Source organism: Petromyzon marinus, chromosome 83 (assembly GCF_048934315.1).
Source record: "Petromyzon marinus isolate PM22_M1 ecotype Great Lakes invasive population chromosome 83, UKy_Petmar_22M1.pri1.0, whole genome shotgun sequence".
Lineage (NCBI taxonomy): Eukaryota > Metazoa > Chordata > Hyperoartia > Petromyzontiformes > Petromyzontidae > Petromyzon > Petromyzon marinus.
This window is the reverse complement of record NC_133748.1, coordinates 5,486,921-5,504,602: the sequence shown is the minus strand read 5'-3', so window position 1 is coordinate 5,504,602 and position 17,682 is coordinate 5,486,921. Positions and strand designations below refer to the sequence as shown.

Genomic DNA, 17,682 nt, shown 5'->3' with positions numbered 1-17,682 from the left:
CAGCAGTAGAGAAGGTGTAGTGGTACAGCATTAGAGAAGTTGTAGTGGTACAACAGTAGAGAAGGTGTAGTGGTACAGCAGTGGAGAAGGAGTAGTGGTACAGCAGTGGAGAAGGTGTAGTGGTACAGCAGTATAGAAGGTGTACTCGTACAGCAGTAGAGAAGGTGTACTGGTACAGCAGTAGAGAAGGTGTAGTGGTACAGCAGTAGAGAAGGTGTAGTGGTACAGCAGTAGAGAAGGTGTAGTGGTACAGCAGTTGAGAAGGTGTAGTGGTACAGCAGTGGAGAAGGTGTAGTGGTACAGCAGTGGAGAAGGTGTAGTGGTACAGCAGTAGAGAAGTTGTAGTGGTACAGGAGTGTAGATGGTGTAGTGGTACAGCAGTAGAGAAGGTGTAGTGGTACAGCAGTAGAGAAGGTGTAGTGGTACAACAGTAGAGAAGGTGTAGTGGTACAGCAGTGTAGAAGGTGAAGTGGTACAGCAGTAGAGAAGGTGTAGTGGTACAGCAGTAGAGAAGTTGTAGTGGTACAACAGTAGAGAAGGTGTAGTGGTACAGCGGTGGAGAAGGAGTAGTGGTACAGCAGTGGAGAAGGTGTAGTGGTACAGCAGTGGAGAAGGTGAAGTGGTACAGCAATAGAGAAGGTGAAGTGGTACAGCAGTAGAGAAGGTGAAGTGGTACAGCAGTAGAGAAGGTGTAGTGGTACAGCAGTAGAGAAGGTGTAGTGGTACAGCAGTAGAGAAGGTGTAGTGCTACAGCAGTAGAGAAGGTGTAGTGTTACAGCAGTAGAGAAGGTGTAGTGGTACAACAGTAGAGAAGGTGTACTGGTACAGCAGTAGAGAAGGTGTAGTGGTACAGCAGTAGAGAAGGTGTAGTGGTACAGCAGTGTAGAAGGTGTAGTGGTACAGCAGTAGAGAAGGTGTAGTGGTACAGCAGTAGAGAAGGTGTAGTGGTACAGCAGTAGAGAAGGTGTACTGGTACAGCAGTAGAGAAGGTGTAGTGGTACAGCAGTAGAGAAGGTGCAGTGGTACAGCAGTGGAGAAGGTGTAGTGGTACAGAAGTGTATGTGGTGTAAGATATGAAGAGGGCAATTTACTGTGTGTGTGTATTAAGGATGTGTTTTGTGGCATCCTTTTTGTCAATCCCCTGCTCTATGCGGACTTTCTCACGTCGTGTGCGCTTTAGGGAGTGATGTGACCTTACTTCACTGCGAGGTCAGTGGGGGGTTTTAAATTCGGAGATAGTAGACGCAGGGGCATAGAATTACGGTAAAGCGAAATATTTGTATTGTCTTAGTTCAGAACCAAATGGTTCCCCTTGTTTCACCTTGTTCTGCCCGTGTGTGGACATGGCAGTGAAGTGGTGAGACAAGTTTCGTTTCCCCCTGATAAACAAAAACCTCCACAGACAGGAATATAACACGAACACACGCAAACACAATGCGTGCACGCACCTGCACATACACACACAATATACAGATCCCCTTTATAGCCTAACATATTGCTAGGGCAAGTGATGTTAGTGCGTACCAATAAATGGGTGCTGTGGCCAAGACAATGCTTGGCCGTCTTTGTATCCCAATGATGATGTTTACACAGTGGAGGTGTATTGGTACAGCAGTGTAGAAGGTGTAGTGGTACAGCAGTGGAGAAGGTGTAGTGGTACAGCAGTAGAGAAGGTGTAGTGCTACAGCAGTAGAGAAGGTGTAGTGGTACAGCAGTGGAGAAGGTGTAGTGGTACAGCAGTGGAGAAGATGTAGTGGTACAGCAGTAGAGAAGGTGTAGTGGTACAGCAGTGTAGAAGGTGTAGTGGTACAGCAGTAGAGTAGGTGTAGTGGTACAGCAGTAGAGAAGGTGTAGTGGTACAACAGTAGAGAAGGTGTAGTGGTACAGCAGTGTAGAAGGTAAAGTGGTTCAGCAGTAGAGAAGGTGTAGTGGTACAGCAGTAGAGAAGGTGTAGTGGTACAAGAGTAGAGAAGGTGTAGTGGTACAGCAGTGGAGAAGGTGTGGTGGTACAGCAGTGGAGAAGGTGTAGTGGTACAGCAGTAGTGAAGGTGTAGTGGTACAGCAGTAGAGAAGGTGTAGTGGGTACAGCAGTAGAGAAGGTGTAGTGGTACAGCAGTGGAGGTGTAGTAGTACAGCAGTGGAGTGGGTGTAGTGGTACAGCAGTAGAGAAGATGTAGTGGTACAGCAGGAGAGGTGTAGTGGTACAGCAGTAGTGAAGGTGTAGTGGTACAGCAGTAGAGAAGGTGTAGTGGTACAGCAGTAGAGGTGTAGTGGTACAGCAGTTGAGAAGGTGTAGTGGTACAGCAGTTGAGAAGGTGTAGTGGTACAGCAGTGGAGAAGGTGTAGTGGTACAGCAGTAGAGAAGTTGTAGTGGTACAGGAGTGTAGACGGTGTAGTGGTACAGCATTAGAGAAGGTGTAGTGGTACAGCAGTAGAGAAGGTGTAGTGGTACAGCAGTAGAGATGGTGTAGTGGTACAGCAGTAGAGAAGGTGTAGTGGTACAGCAGTGTAGAAGGTGAAGTGGTACAGCAGTAGAGAAGGTGTAGTGGTACAGCATTAGAGAAGTTGTAGTGGTACAACAGTAGAGAAGGTGTAGTGGTACAGCAGTGGAGAAGGAGTAGTGGTACAACAGTGGAGAAGGTGTAGTGGTACAGCAGTAGAGAAGGTGTACTCGTTCAGCAGTAGAGAAGGTGTAGTGGTACAGCAGTGGAGAAGGTGAAGTGGTACAGCAGTAGAGAAGGTCTACTCGTACAGCAGTAGAGAAGTTGTAGTGGTACAGCAGTGGAGAAGGTGAAGTGGTACAGCAGTAGAGAAGGTGAAGTGGTACAGCAGTAGAGAAGGTGAAGTGGTACAGCAGTAGAGAAGGTGTAGTGGTACAGCAGTAGAGAAGGTGTAGTGGTACAGCAGTAGAGAAGGTGTAGTGGTACAGCAGTAGAGAAGGTGTAGTGTTACAGCAGTAGAGAAGGTGTAGTGGTACAACAGTAGAGGTGTACTGGTACAGCAGTAGAGAAGGTGTAGTGGTACAGCAGTAGAGAAGGTGTAGTGGTACAACAGTAGAGAAGGTGTAGTGGTACAGCAGTGGAGAAGGTGTAGTGGTACAGCAGTGGAGAAGGAGTAGTGGTACAGCAGTGGAGAAGGTGTAGTGGTACAGCAGTAGAGAAGGTGTACTCGTACAGCAGTAGAGAAGGTGTAGTGGTACAGCAGTGGAGAAGGTGAAGTGGTACAGCAGTAGAGAAGGTGTACTCGTACAGCAGTAGAGAAGTTGTAGTGGTACAGCAGTGGAGAAGGTGAAGTGGTACAGCAGTAGAGAAGGTGAAGTGGTACAGCAGTAGAGAAGGTGAAGTGGTACAGCAGTAGAGAAGGTGTAGTGGTACAGCAGTAGAGAAGGTGTAGTGGTACAGCAGTAGAGAAGGTGTAGTGGTACAGCAGTAGAGAAGGTGTAGTGTTACAGCAGTAGAGAAGGTGTAGTGGTACAACAGTAGAGGTGTACTGGTACAGCAGTAGAGAAGGTGTAGTGGTACAGCAGTAGAGAAGGTGTAGTGGTACAGCAGTAGAGAAGGTGTAGTGGTACAGCAGTTGAGAAGGTGTAGTGGTACAGCAGTGGAGAAGGTGTAGTGGTACAGCAGTGGAGAAGGTGTAGTGGTACAGCAGAAGAGAAGTTGTAATGGTACAGGAGTGTAGACGGTGTAGTGGTACAGCAGTATAGAAGGTGTAGTGGTACAGCAGTATAGAAGGTGTAGTGGTACAGCAGTAGAGATGGTGTAGTGGTACAGCAGTAGAGAAGGTGTAGTGGTACAGCAGTGTAGAAGGTGAAGTGGTACAGCAGTAGAGAAGGTGTAGTGGTACAGCAGTAGAGAAGTTGTAGTGGTACAGCAGTGGAGAAGGTGTAGTGGTACAGAAGTGTATGTGGTGTAAGATATGAAGAGGGTAATGTACTGTGTGTGTATTAAGGATGTTTTTTGTGGCATCCTTTTTGTCAATCCCCTGCTCTATGCGGACTTCCTCACGCCGTGTGCGCTGTGGGGAGTGATGTGACCTTACTTCACTGCGAGGTCAGTGGGGGGTTTTAAATTCGGAGATAGTAGACGCAGGGGCATATAATTACGGTTAAGCGAAATATTTGTATTGTCTTATTTCAGAACCAAATGGTTCACCTTGTTTCACCTTGTTCTGCCCGTGTGTGGACATGGCAGGGAATTGGTGAGACAAGTTTTGTTTCCCCCTGATAAACAAAAAACCTCCACAGACAGGAATGTAACACGAACACACGCAAACACAATGCGTGCACGCACCTGCACATACACACACAATATACAGATCCCCTTTATAGCCTAACATATTGCTAGGGCAAGTGATGTTAGTGCGTACCTATAAATGGGTGCTGTGGCCAAGACAATGCTTGGCCGTCTTTGTATCCCAATGATGATGTTTACACAGTGGAGGTGTATTGGTACAGCAGTGTAGAAGGTGTAGTGGTACAGCAGTGGAGAAGGTGTAGTGGTACAGCAGTAGAGAAGGTGTAGTGCTACAGCAGTAGAGAAGGTGTAGTGGTACAGCAGTGGAGAAGGTGTAGTGGTACAGCAGTGGAGAAGATGTAGTGGTACAGCAGTAGAGAAGGTGTAGTGGTACAGCAGTTTAGAAGGTGTAGTGGTACAGCAGTAGAGAAGGTGTAGTGGTACAGCAGTAGAGAAGGTGTAGTGGTACAACAGTAGAGAAGGTGTAGTGGTACAGCAGTGTAGACGGTCAAGTGGTTCAGCAGTAGAGAAGGTGTAGTGGTACAGCAGTAGAGAAGGTGTAGTGGTACAACAGTAGAGAAGGTGTAGTGGTACAGCAGTGGTTAAGGTGTGGTGGTACAGCAGTGGAGAAGGTGTAGTGGTACAGCAGTAGTGAAGGTGTAGTGGTACAGCAGTAGAGAAGGTGTAGTGGGTACAGCAGTAGAGAAGGTGTAGTGGTACAGCAGTGGAGGTGTAGTAGTACAGCAGTGGAGTGGGTGTAGTGGTACAGCAGTAGAGAAGATGTAGTGGTACAGCAGGAGAGGTGTAGTGGTACAGCAGTAGAGAAGGTGTAGTGGTACAGCAGTAGAGAAGGTGTAGTGGTACAGCAGTAGAGAAGGTGTAGTGGTACAGCAGTAGAGAAGGTGTAGTGGTACAGCAGTTGAGAAGGTGTAGTGGTACAGCAGTGGAGAAGGTGTAGTGGTACAGCAGTGGAGAAGGTGTAGTGGTACAGCAGTAGAGAAGTTGTAGTGGTACAGCAGTAGAGGTGTAGTGGTACAGCAGTGTAGAAGGTGAAGTGGTACAGCAGTAGAGAAGGTGTAGTGGTACAGCAGTAGAGAAGTTGTAGTGGTACAACAGTAGAGAAGGTATAGTGGTACAGCAGTGGAGAAGGAGTAGTGGTACAGCAGTGGAGAAGGTGTAGTGGTACAGCAGTAGAGAAGGTGTACTCGTACAGCAGTAGAGAAGGTGTAGTGGTACAGCAGTAGAGAAGTTGTAGTGGTACAGCAGTGGAGAAGGTGAAGTGGTACAGCAGTAGAGAAGGTGAAGTGGTACAGCAGTAGATAAGGTGAAGTGGTACAGCAGTGGAGAAGGTGTAGTGGTACAGCAGTAGAGAAGGTGTAGTGTTACAGCAGTAGAGAAGGTGTAGTGGTACAACAGTAGAGGTGTACTGGTACAGCAGTAGAGAAGGTGTAGTGGTACAGCAGTAGAGAAGGTGTAGTGGTACAGGAGTAGAGAAGGTGTAGTGGTACAGCAGTTGAGAAGGTGTAGTGGTACAGCAGTGGAGAAGGTGTAGTGGTACAGCAGTGGAGAAGGTGTAGTGGTACAGCAGTAGAGAAGTTGTAGTGGTACATGAGTGTAGACGGTGTAGTGGTACAGCAGTAGAGAAGGTGTAGTGGTACAGCAGTAGAGAAGGTGTAGTGGTACAGCAGTAGAGATGGTGTAGTGGTACAGCAGTAGAGAAGGTGTAGTGGTACAGCAGTGTAGAAGGTGAAGTGGTACAGCAGTAGAGAAGGTGTAGTGGTACAGCAGTAGAGAAGTTGTAGTGGTACAACAGTAGAGAAGGTGTAGTGGTACAGCAGTGGAGAAGGAGTAGTGGTACAGCAGTGGAGAAGGTGTAGTGGTACAGCAGTAGAGAAGGTGTACTCGTACAGCAGTAGAGAAGGTGTAGTGGTACAGCAGTGGAGAAGGTGTAGTGGTACAGCAGTGGAGAAGGTGAAGTGGTACAGCAGTAGAGAAGGTGAAGTGGTACAGCAGTAGAGAAGGTGAAGTGGTACAGCAGTAGAGAAGGTGTAGTGGTACAGCAGTAGAGAAGGTGTAGTGGTACAGCAGTAGAGAAGGTGTAGTGGTACAGCAGTAGAGAAGGTGTAGTGTTACAGCAGTAGAGAAGGTGTAGTGGTACAACAGTAGAGGTGTACTGGTACAGCAGTAGAGAAGGTGTAGTGGTACAGCAGTAGAGAAGGTGTAGTGGTACAGCAGTAGAGAAGGTGTAGTGGTACAACAGTAGAGAAGGTGTAGTGGTAAAGCAGTAGAGAAGGTGTAGTGGTACAGCAGTAGAGAAGGTGTAGTGGTACAGCAGTAGAGACCGTGTAGTGGTACAGCAGTGTAGAAGGTGTAGTGGTACAGCAGTAGAGAAGGTGTAGTGGTACAGCAGTGGAGAAGGTGTAGTGGTACAGAAGTGTATGTGGTGTAAGATATGAAGAGGGTAATGTACTGTGTGTGTATTAAGGATGTTTTTTGTGGCAACCTTTTTGTCAATCCCCTGCTCTAAGCAGACTTCCTCACGCCGTGTGCGCTGTGGGGAGTGATGTGACCTTACTTCACTGCGAGGTCAGTGGGGGGTTTTAAATTCGGAGATAGTAGACGCAGGGGCATAGAATTACGGTAAAGCGAAATATTTGTATTGTCTTAGTTCAGAACCAAATGGTTCACCTTTTTTCACCTTGTTTCACCTTGTTCTGCCCGTGTGTGGACATGGTAGGGAAGTGGTGAGATAAGTTTCGTTTCCCTCTGATTAACAAAAACCTCCACAGACAGGAATGTAACAAGCACACACGCAAACACAATGCGTGCACGCACCTACACATACACACACAATACAAAGATCCCCTGCATAGCCTAACGTATTGCTGGGGCAAGTGATGTTAATGCGTACCTATAAATGGGTGCTGTGGCCAGACAATGCTTGGCCGTCTTTGTATCCCAATGATGATGTTTACACAGTGGAGGTGTAGTGGTACAGCAGCAGTAGAGAAGGTGTAGTGGTACAGCAGTGTAGAAGGTGTAGTGGTACAGCAGTAGAGAAGGTGTAGTGGTACAGCAGTGGAGAAGGTGTAGTGGTACAGGAGTAGAGAAGGTGTAGTAGTACAGCAGTGGAGAAGGTGTAGTGGTACAGCAGTAGAGAAGGTGTAGTGGTACAGCAGTAGAGAAGGTGTAGTGGTACAGCAGTAGAGAAGGTGTAGTGGTATAGCAGTAGAGAAGGTGTAGTGGTACAGCAGTTGAGAAGGTGTAGTGGTACAGCAGTGGAGAAGGTGTAGTGGTACAGCAGTGGAGAAGGTGTAGTGGTACAGCAGTAGAGAAGTTGTAGTGGTACAGGAGTGTAGACGGTGTAGTGGTACAGCAGTAGAGAAGGTGTAGTGGTACAGCAGTAGAGAAGGTGTAGTGGTACAGCAGTAGAGATGGTGTAGTGGTACAGCAGTAGACAAGGTGTAGTGGTACAGGAGTGTAGAAGGTGAAGTGGTACAGCAGTAGAGAAGGTGTAGTGGTACAGCAGTAGAGAAGTTGTAGTGGTACAACAGTAGAGAAGGTGTAGTGGTACAGCAGTGGAGAAGGAGTAGTGGTACAGCAGTGGAGAAGGTGTAGTGGTACAGCAGTAGAGAAGGTGTACTCGTACAGCAGTAGAGAAGTTGTAGTGGTACAGCAGTGGAGAAGGTGAAGTGGTACAGCAGTAGAGAAGGTGAAGTGGTACAGCAGTAGAGAAGGTGAAGTGGTACAGCAGTAGAGAAGGTGTAGTGGTACAGCAGTAGAGAAGGTGTAGTGGTACAGCAGTAGAGAAGGTGTAGTGTTACAGCAGTAGAGAAGGTGTAGTGGTACAACAGTAGAGGTGTAGTGGTACAGCAGTAGAGAAGGTGTAGTGGTACAGCAGTAGAGATGGTGTAGTGGTACAGCAGTAGAGAAGGTGTAGTGGTACAGGAGTGTAGAAGGTGAAGTGGTACAGCAGTAGAGAAGGTGTAGTGGTACAGCAGTAGAGAAGTTGTAGTGGTACAACAGTAGAGAAGGTGTAGTGGTACAGCAGTGGAGAAGGAGTAGTGGTACAGCAGTGGAGAAGGTGTAGTGGTACAGCAGTAGAGAAGGTGTACTCGTACAGCAGTAGAGAAGTTGTAGTGGTACAGCAGTGGAGAAGGTGAAGTGGTACAGCAGTAGAGAAGGTGAAGTGGTACAGCAGTAGAGAAGGTGAAGTGGTACAGCAGTAGAGAAGGTGTAGTGGTACAGCAGTAGAGAAGGTGTAGTGGTACAGCAGTAGAGAAGGTGTAGTGGTACAGCAGTAGAGAAGGTGTAGTGTTACAGCAGTAGAGAAGGTGTAGTGGTACAACAGTAGAGGTGTACTGGTACAGCAGTAGAGAAGGTGTAGTGGTACAGCAGTAGAGAAGGTGTAGTGGTACAGCAGTAGAGAAGGTGTAGTGGTACAACAGTAGAGAAGGTGTAGTGGTAAAGCAGTAGAGAAGGTGTAGTGGTACAGCAGTAGAGAAGGTGTAGTGGTACAACAGTAGAGAAGGTGTAGTGGTACAGCAGTAGAGAAGGTGTAGTGGTACAGCAGTAGAGACCGTGTAGTGGTACAGCAGTGTAGAAGGTGTAGTGGTACAGCAGTAGAGAAGGTGTAGTGGTACAGCAGTGGAGAAGGTGTAGTGGTACAGAAGTGTATGTGGTGTAATATATGAAGAGGGTAATGTACTGTGTGTGTATTAAGGATGTTTTTTGTGGCATCTTTTTTGTCAATCCCCTGCTCTATGCGGACTTCCTCACGCCGTGTGCGCTGTGGGGAGTGATGTGACCTTACTTCACTGCGAGGTCAGTGGGGGGTTTTAAATTCGGAGATAGTAGACGCAGGGGCATAGAATTACGGTAAAGCGAAATATTTGTATTGTCTTAGTTCAGAACCAAATGGTTCACCTTGTTTCACCTTGTTCTGCCCGTGTGTGGACATGGTAGGGAAGTGGTGAGATAAGTTTTGTTTCCCTCTGATTAACAAAAACCTCCACAGACAGGAATGTAACACGCACACACGCAAACACAATGCGTGCACGCACCTACACATACACACACAATACAAAGATCCCCTGTGTAGCCTAACGTATTGCTGGGGCAAGTGATGTTAATGCGTACCTATAAATGGGTGCTGTGGCCAGACAATGCTTGGCCGTCTTTGTATCCCAATGATGATGTTTACACAGTGGAGGTGTAGTGGTACAGCAGCAGTAGAGAAGGTGTAGTGGTACAGCAGTGTAGAAGGTGTAGTGGTACAGCAGTAGAGAAGGTGTAGTGGTACAGCAGTGGAGAAGGTGTAGTGGTACAGGAGTAGAGAAGGTGTAGTAGTACAGCAGTGGAGAAGGTGTAGTGGTACAGCAGTAGAGAAGGTGTAGTGGTACAGCAGTAGAGAAGGTGTAGTGGTACGGCAGTAGAGAAGGTGTAGTGGTACAGCAGTAGAGAAGGTGTAGTGGTACAGAAGTAGAGAAGGTGTAGTGGTACAGAAGTAGAGAAGGTGTAGTGGTACAGCAGTGGAGAAGGTGTAGTGGTACAGGAGTAGAGAAGGTGTAGTAGTACAGCAGTGGAGAAGGTGTAGTGGTACAGCAGTAGAGAAGGTGTAGTGGTACAGCAGTAGAGAAGGTGTAGTGGTACAGCAGTAGAGAAGGTGTAGTGGTACAGCAGTAGAGAAGGTGTAGTGGTACAGCAGTAGAGACGGTGTAGTGGTACAGCAGTAGAGAAGGTGAAGTGGCACAGCAATGGAGAAGGTGTAGTGGTATAGCAGTAGAGAAGGTGTAGTGGTACAGCAGTAGAGAAGGTGTAGTGGTACAGCAGTTGAGAAGGTGTAGTGGTACAGCAGTAGAGAAGGTGTAGTGGTACAGCAGTGGGGAAGGTGTGGTGGTACGGCAGTAGAGAAGGTGTAGTGGTACAGCAGTGGAGAAGGTGTAGTGGTACAGCAGTAGAGGAGGTGTAGTGGTACAACAGTAGAGAAGGTGTAGTGGTACAGCAGTAGAGAAGGTGTAGTGGTACAGCAGTGGAGAAGGTGTATTGGTACAGCAGTAGATAAGGTGTAGTGGTACAGCAATGGAGAAGGTGTAGTGGTACAGCAGTAGAGAAGGTGTAGTGGTACAGCAGTAAAGACGGTGTAGTGGTACAGCAGTAGAGAAGATGTAGTGGTACAGCAGTGGAGAAGGTGTTGTGGTAAAGCAGTAGAGAAGGTGTAGTGGTACAGCAGTAGAGAAGATGTGGTGGTACAGCGGTAGAGAAGGTGTAGTGGTACAGCAGTAGAGAAGGTGTAGTGGTACAGCAGAGGAGGTGTAGTTTTACAGCAGTAGAGAAGGTGGAGTGTTACAGCAGTAGAGAAGGTGTAGTGTGTGTGACAGTCCATATGTGTGTGCGTCGATATGTGTCTGTGTACGTCCATGTGTGTGTGTAGATCCATGTGTCTGTGTGTGAGTCAATGTGTATGTGTCAGTTCATGTGTGTGTGTAAGTCCATGTGTCTTTTAGTCGATATGTGTGTCTTTGTAAGTCCATATGTGTGTGGAGGTCAATGTGTGTCTCAGTCTATGTATGTGTGTATGTGAGTCCATGTGTGTAAGTCTACGTGTGTGTGTGTGAGTCGATTTGTGTGTGTAACTAAAAGTGTGTCTCTTCAGCCGATGTCTGTGTGTGTGAGTCCATATGTGTGTGTGTGTGCGTGTAAGTCGATGGGTTTCTATGTGTGTGTCGATGTCTGTGTGTAAGTCCATGTGTGTGTCTGCCTTTTTCTCCCGGGCAACGCCGGGTACTTACCGCTAGTTTCATATAAATGGCAACAATATCAAGTAAAGTCAATGATATAATGCAATACTCGCAACTCCAGAAATTACAGTCCCATCCATCATGTTTAACAATAATATATTTTATTATTTTATTGTTTCCCTTCAACGTGACTTTACCGAAAGAGCTAAGAATAATAATATTCATATCCACTAATATGGTTGACACAACAATCCTACTTCCGATTGAGCACGGTTGGCTACATACGATGCAAAACAAGTTCAACATACTCATATACGAGGCAACAAAGCCTTTCTTTTCCGTGCCAGATTCATTTTTTTAATCGGAAACAATGATTACTGTACAAAGTGCAAATTCGGCCAAATTTGGAATTGTCACATTTGGGTTGGAGCTCTCAGTTCCTGCTTCACTCGTCAGTCACCTCCTTATCACTCTTCTATCGCTACCACTATTATTTTTAGTGTTCCCGTGAACTTCACTCATCGATCCTTCCATCCATGTTGAGGTCTCGGTCTACCAGAATTCCCCTGTTGTCTCATCCGTTCTCTCTTCAATCACCACACTGCAGGTCACACTCACTCAACGGCCCACTCAAGGCAGATGTCATGACCATAGATGAAACATCTGTTACGTCGTGTTCACGATGTAATTTTGAAATATATTAACCATCATTACGAGCATTGAGTCTTTGCTAGCCCGTTCATCTGGGCCCTCTGGCTACTTGATTCCATACTCTTTGGGTCTATTCGGTAAAGTCACGTGACTTTACCGAATAGAACCAAAGAGTATGGATCCTTGCAGTCACGAAAGCTTCAAATCTAGACTTGATTCCATGTACCTGTAGACTTGCCAATGATCTACAGTCGCCTCATCGGATGAACTTTCCTTCTATTACTCTTTTTCACTATTTTATTGGGCGTTCTGCTACCCAACCATGAATCCTTGACTGAGGAGGCATGGTTTATCCCCCTGTAGTTATCAACAAATTACAGTCTCACTATAGTATTGTTGGCAACCTATTGGGATATTGGGCGTGTGCTCAACAACACAATCATTTGATACTACTTCATTTGCAACCACCATCAAGCATTGTCTTGACCTGATCCAATAATTCGAAATAATAATCCACAGTGATTTTATTTTCAACAGATGCTTGCAAAGAATGCAGCAAAACGTCGAGGCCGGTAAATTAAGGTCGCACTGTCTGGATTCACATTTTGAGCTGGACACGAGCTGGACAAGCGACGGAGGAGTTTGAGCATCTGCGGCGTGGAGAGCGGAGTATCATGACCTCGCGGAGAAACCCAACGGGGCTCACGATGGGAGTAAAACTTCTCCTCATGGTGAGGACGACCACTCACATTGTCTCAGTCATTTGTCAGTTAAAGGGTTCACGTGTCGCTGAGGTCCTGGGTTAATATCAAGGTTTCAGCCACATGCGGTAAAACCGGATACTCAAGCCCTGTCACCAACGACTTATACAGAGGCACCGACTCGCATAGAGACAAATATAGGCTGAACTGTGACTAAACCAGGTTTTCAACTCACCTCCATACATGACCACTCCCTTCCACACAGCACCAATCACCTCTAAACCCCATCACTCATCAGCATACAGCAACACCCTCTTCCACACCCCACCAGTCACATACACTCACCACCACAGCACCACTGACCTCCCATACGGTCCCGAAAATGTCTCCATCCCCACCCTACATCAACTTGTAGCACCACTACCCTATCAACGCGTTGTACATTGCAATTGAGAGTTGTTTGCATTTTATTAAAAATTAATGGCACCACACAGCCGCCTGTGAATGGCCAATAAGTTTCCACTACACTACGGTAGCTCCTTCAATTGTCGGTTATAAAAGTAAAACTGTTTTGATTATTTTTCAAGACATTTATGCGTTTGGTAATCCAGTAACTTTTTTATTCATTCAGTTAGTGCTAATGGAAAAATAACTGATTTTAATTAGGCTAATATAGAGAGAGCTGATGCACATCTAGGAGACGGTCTACTGAGATGTAATACCTATTGGCTTGTTCTTGTACCATATGGCAAGACAGTAAATTATACGTTCAGTTTTAAGTTTGTGAACTTCAGGAAGAGAGATGGGAGTGCAGAGGTAGGAGAGTGGTTTGATGGGAGGTAGGAGACTGCATGGAGGGGGGAAATAGTGAGATGAGAGGGGACGAGTAGGAGAGTGCGTGGCGATGAACATAGTGAGATGAGAGGGGAGAGGTAAGAGACAGGGGCAAGATCATGACGAATAGAATAACAGTCACTGCAATATTTCAGTGAATCTGAGATTTGGCAGAAAGCCAGTGGAGAGAATGCAGTATTGGAGTGATGCGACCACGTTTGTGTCTATGGTTGAGGAGTTATAGAGAATCATTCTGAATCATCTGTAACCTGGACCATGTAAGAATGAGTCACAGTAGTCCAAGCAAGAATAACGGCATGGATGAGAGTCTCAGCAGGCAGTGGATCTAGACAATGCTGCATGAGTGTAATGTTCAGTGGTCAGAAAATAATGTGGCTCCTCAGAGCGCAGCAAGTTTGTCTCTCTGCACACAACAATCTCTGTGTAATCCACCAATCATAATTGGTATGGAAAGCCAATAGGCCAATAGACTAAATCGTTACAATAGTTTTACATCTATGTGAAAAGAGATTGTAGCTTTGTGTATCGTTGCGTTTATCTTTAATGTTTCATGCCAATTAATGATGAGGGTATACACTTCATTAGTTATTGTGTTGACCAGGGCCCAATAGTTTGTATGTAGTATATTGCTCCATTTGTTAAAAAGCCTGCCTGCTGATGTTAACCAGAAGTTCAAAACCACTCCACAGTGTTCTTGCTTTAACAAATACAACTGGGTAGAATTTATCTTCTTTGGTTCTTTTGGTAAAGTCACGTAGAATGAGAATAAAATAATAAAATAAAACAATAAAATTCTCACGACGTTTCGGCCACAACACAAGTGGCCTTCTTCAAGTGAAAGGAGCAAACCTGTCGGGACGACAGAGCTATAATGGGTTTGCTCCTTTCACCTGAAGATGGCCACTTGTGTTGTGGCCGAAACGTTGTGAGAATTTTATTTTTCATCTTATTATTTTATTCTCATTCTACGTGACTTTACTGAAAGAACCAAAGAAGATGAATCCTTGCAGTCACGAAAGCTTTAAAAGGATATAATTTGTCTGAAGAGCCAACAGGCTGATGGATCTTAATATATTTGCTGAATTTGTGAGGGAAATTAGGGTATTTGTTGCATTCCTGGTAACTGCTAAAACATAAAATAACTGATTGTCACTTTGCAACAAATATATAAATGTCAAGGGCACGAAGATTTGTACTTTTTTAACTGATAAATTAAGGGGGCTGTCATGGTGTAGTCGTGAGCACACTGAACATTCCATACAGTGGTCTGTGGCTCAATTTAAATCTACACCACCACCTCTGTCCACCCAGCAGTGTAAATGAGTTCATCGCAGTTAAGTCTGATCGTCAGGTCTCAAGTTATTCATAAGACGATATATACACATCCTTGATAGGATAAGATGATGTGATGGGTTGAATTGGGAATTCCCCTACCTCTTCCAAGACGTTTGGTGAGCATGGAAGAGTCGACAAATACCCCCTGGAGCTCCCAGTAGTTGAGGCCCTTCCACCAGCCGTGACAAGGACAGGCGTGAAATTGCAAGATATAGAAAAACATGACAGGAGTGCAAATTATAGGCAACATAAACACATCACAAGGTAACTCAGCACCTGGCCTACAAATGGGCATTAGTTTGTCAGTCGGGGGCAATGATTGGTGCTTTCCCCAATTGAGTATAGCAGGTAATTTACATTTGGCAAATTTAGATTGTGGCACGTCATACAATGGCCGGCTCCTTTCAAATTACGTATGTTGGGTGAACTTCTTTTACACCCTACGCATCCAACCGTGCTAATTGAAGGTGCGAATGTCAGGGCTCTTTAATATGAGTGAAGCAGACGGCGCATATTTATGATTCATTTAGCTGGATCGTATTGCTGTTCAGTTCCTCCGCCTGATTGCCCAACCATTCTGTATGGATCCGTTCTGCAGATCTCTTTACTGCACAAATTGTCTCTTGCCAAGGAGTGCGGTGATGGATTCTACAAATCACAACGAGGCATCTGTTGTGAGCTGTGCCCTGCAGGTAAAGCAACACAGAAGTGGCCATCTAGGGTCATAACACTTCCCTCCCCTTGACATTCGATTGTCACGATAACATTGAAAACAACAGAAGTCCGTGGAGAACTTTTCATGACTTTGCAGACAGGTTGAGAACCGTTGCCCTACCCCTACTGCTGTGTGAAACAAAAAGCATGGCACTCAGGTGCCTGTTTGGTGGCCAGGTTGACGCACTACAGATGTGTGAAGGAACTCCAATTGGTAGTGCCATTCCAGTGGCCCCACCAGACGGGTTAATTTGTAATAAATAAAAAAAACACAACAATATGCATCGAGTTGATGCATTGTTCCTAAAAGGCGCGTGCTTAAAGTTTGTCCACTCTGTCTCCCAAAGAATCAGTTCCTGCTTGGACGTTTAGTCCAGCACCAATACGAAAGTGAAGTATTTTGTCTTGGCCTGCTCACGCTGCTTTGTCCTCCAGGGACATACAAGATGTTCGACTGTGCAGCTAATAAAGGGAGAGCGGGGTGTAATCTATGCCCTGAGGGCAGCTTCATGAGCAGAGTCAACCATGAGGAGAAGTGTGCACCGTGCAGCAGTTGCGGACAAGGTAAATGACAGCACAGCAAGTAGGTTACTGCCATATCTGCATTGTGTGTATTTGAGATTTATCTCTTTGTATGCATCATATTCCAATAGTGCCATCAGCATCTTGTAATAAGGCAGATAAGTTATATTTGGGGTGTACAGTGAAGAAACAAAACAGGATATCAAACAGACCAAGATACCAGCAGTGCTGATATCCTGGTTTGTGAATCTTTAGCAATTAATAATGTCCTGCCAATGACACATTCTCGGGTATGTAACTGATCTCATCAGATATCAGAAGCTAAACAAGTTTCAGGCTGAAAAGTGTAAGTGGGGGTCAACCATGCATAGAACTCGTGATATAGACCGCTACAGGGCTGCGTACTGAGGAGTGCAGCAAAATCAATTGGACTGTATTATTTTCTGTAGTATTTTTCTACATCTATGTTCCTCACCTTTACCAACCTGCTCTGTGTGGTGAAGTATGAACAAACAACCTCAACAGGGGACAAAGAGGACTATATTTCTTGGATGTTTTCTCAGGTACATATTGGATAACATGAATATAACCTCTGAAAATGGTCAAATCACAGTCGTCTGCATTCCGCCAAGGGTTGTCAAATCAAAACTGGTAACTATTTTAGCAATTAATTGCCAGATATGTGGCCTACTCTTCCAAGAAGACCAGCTATCTTGGAAGAGGTTAGCATACTATTTTGTTATTGCCCACGACAGCCCCTCTAGAGGGTATTTGGCCGACTGCCACACTGCCCAGACTTCTTGGAAGAGGTATTCCACCTCTCAATGGTAACTCCAAGGGTGTTAGCATGAAACACCAGCCTATCAGTTTAACTATTTTACGTTTTGTATTTTTAATAAGTAATTTTGTTTTAAGTTGAATAGTCAATGTGAAAATATATTGATGTTTCACGATACATGGCATTGTGCGGGGTGGACAGAGGCATTTTGTTTTTACATTTGTAATAAACGACTATCACGACAACTGTTGATTGGCGTCTTTTTATTTATAGAATCTCTGCACATCTCCACTCTCTCTTCCTCTCTCCTTTCCCTTTCTCTCTCTACTGCCGTTGACGAGCCGTTCTATGTCCACCGTCGTGGCACGCCTCCCTCTCTCTCCGATACTGCCGCTGGCTGTCGGCGTGCCGGGAGGAGCGGCTGCTTCGCTGGGAGTTCGCCACATGGTCGTCGGCGAGGAGAGGTTGAGCAGCGATGCAGTCCTGACCCGACGCTTCCCACACCGACCCCGAGTCCTCTCCTGCCTCCGCTTATATCCCTCTTGGCGGAGCTAAGCTCCACCTTCAGCCACGCTCCCTCGTGGAACCCTCCCAATGGTTCCCGTTTATTCTCTCCAACTCTGCCCGTTTCCTTTGGCCCAGATGGAATCCCCGCTTAGGATTGGATACTGGTTACCCAGCGGTGGCCATGCAGGAACCCCTTGTAACCTCCTAGATGGCGCTCTCTAATTACACAATGATAATTATTAATGTAACCAGTGACCTCTGGCTTACAAGTTCAGTGTGCTAACCTTACACAGCAGTGGTTACTTTTCTTTCCCAGTCTTAAATGGTATGCTTATTGTTATAGATATTTCTATATGTGCAGCAAACTGGCAACCATTGTTTTCTCTCATTCAGTGACTGATGATGCAAAAACAAAACTATTAAATTGACTTTGGTTTGAATGGAGAGGTTAGTGGTTTGATGTGATGCTTCTCATTGCAGATGAGGAGGTGGCTCACGCCTGCTCCGTGGCCCAGGACACCGTGTGTCAGTGCATTCAGGGGCTCAAGAGAGACCCTGGCTCAGGGATTTGTCTCCATGAAAAGCCCCACACAGGTGAGCTAACCAGCCACTGTAACCGGTGCCATCAGTTATGCAGTAGAGAC

General features: G+C 45.9%; 1 protein-coding gene across 3 annotated transcripts in view; it reads left to right on the top strand.

The window, feature by feature from the left end:
• Positions 1–17,682, top strand: part of LOC142907787 (uncharacterized) — a 52,710-nt gene that overhangs the window by 19,665 nt on the left and 15,363 nt on the right. For 2 of the 3 annotated variants that reach the window (XM_076057587.1, XM_076057585.1), the window contains exons 2-5: positions 12,164–12,357; positions 15,116–15,209; positions 15,667–15,795; positions 17,519–17,632. In XM_076057587.1, coding sequence (XP_075913702.1) covers positions 12,301–12,357; positions 15,116–15,209; positions 15,667–15,795; positions 17,519–17,632 — 394 coding nt within the window. In that variant the 5' untranslated portion in view covers positions 12,164–12,300. Of the gene's footprint in view, positions 1–8,987; positions 9,060–12,163; positions 12,358–15,115; positions 15,210–15,666; positions 15,796–17,518; positions 17,633–17,682 lie in introns of those variants that run through there. The other variant, XM_076057586.1, reaches the window with a different exon arrangement.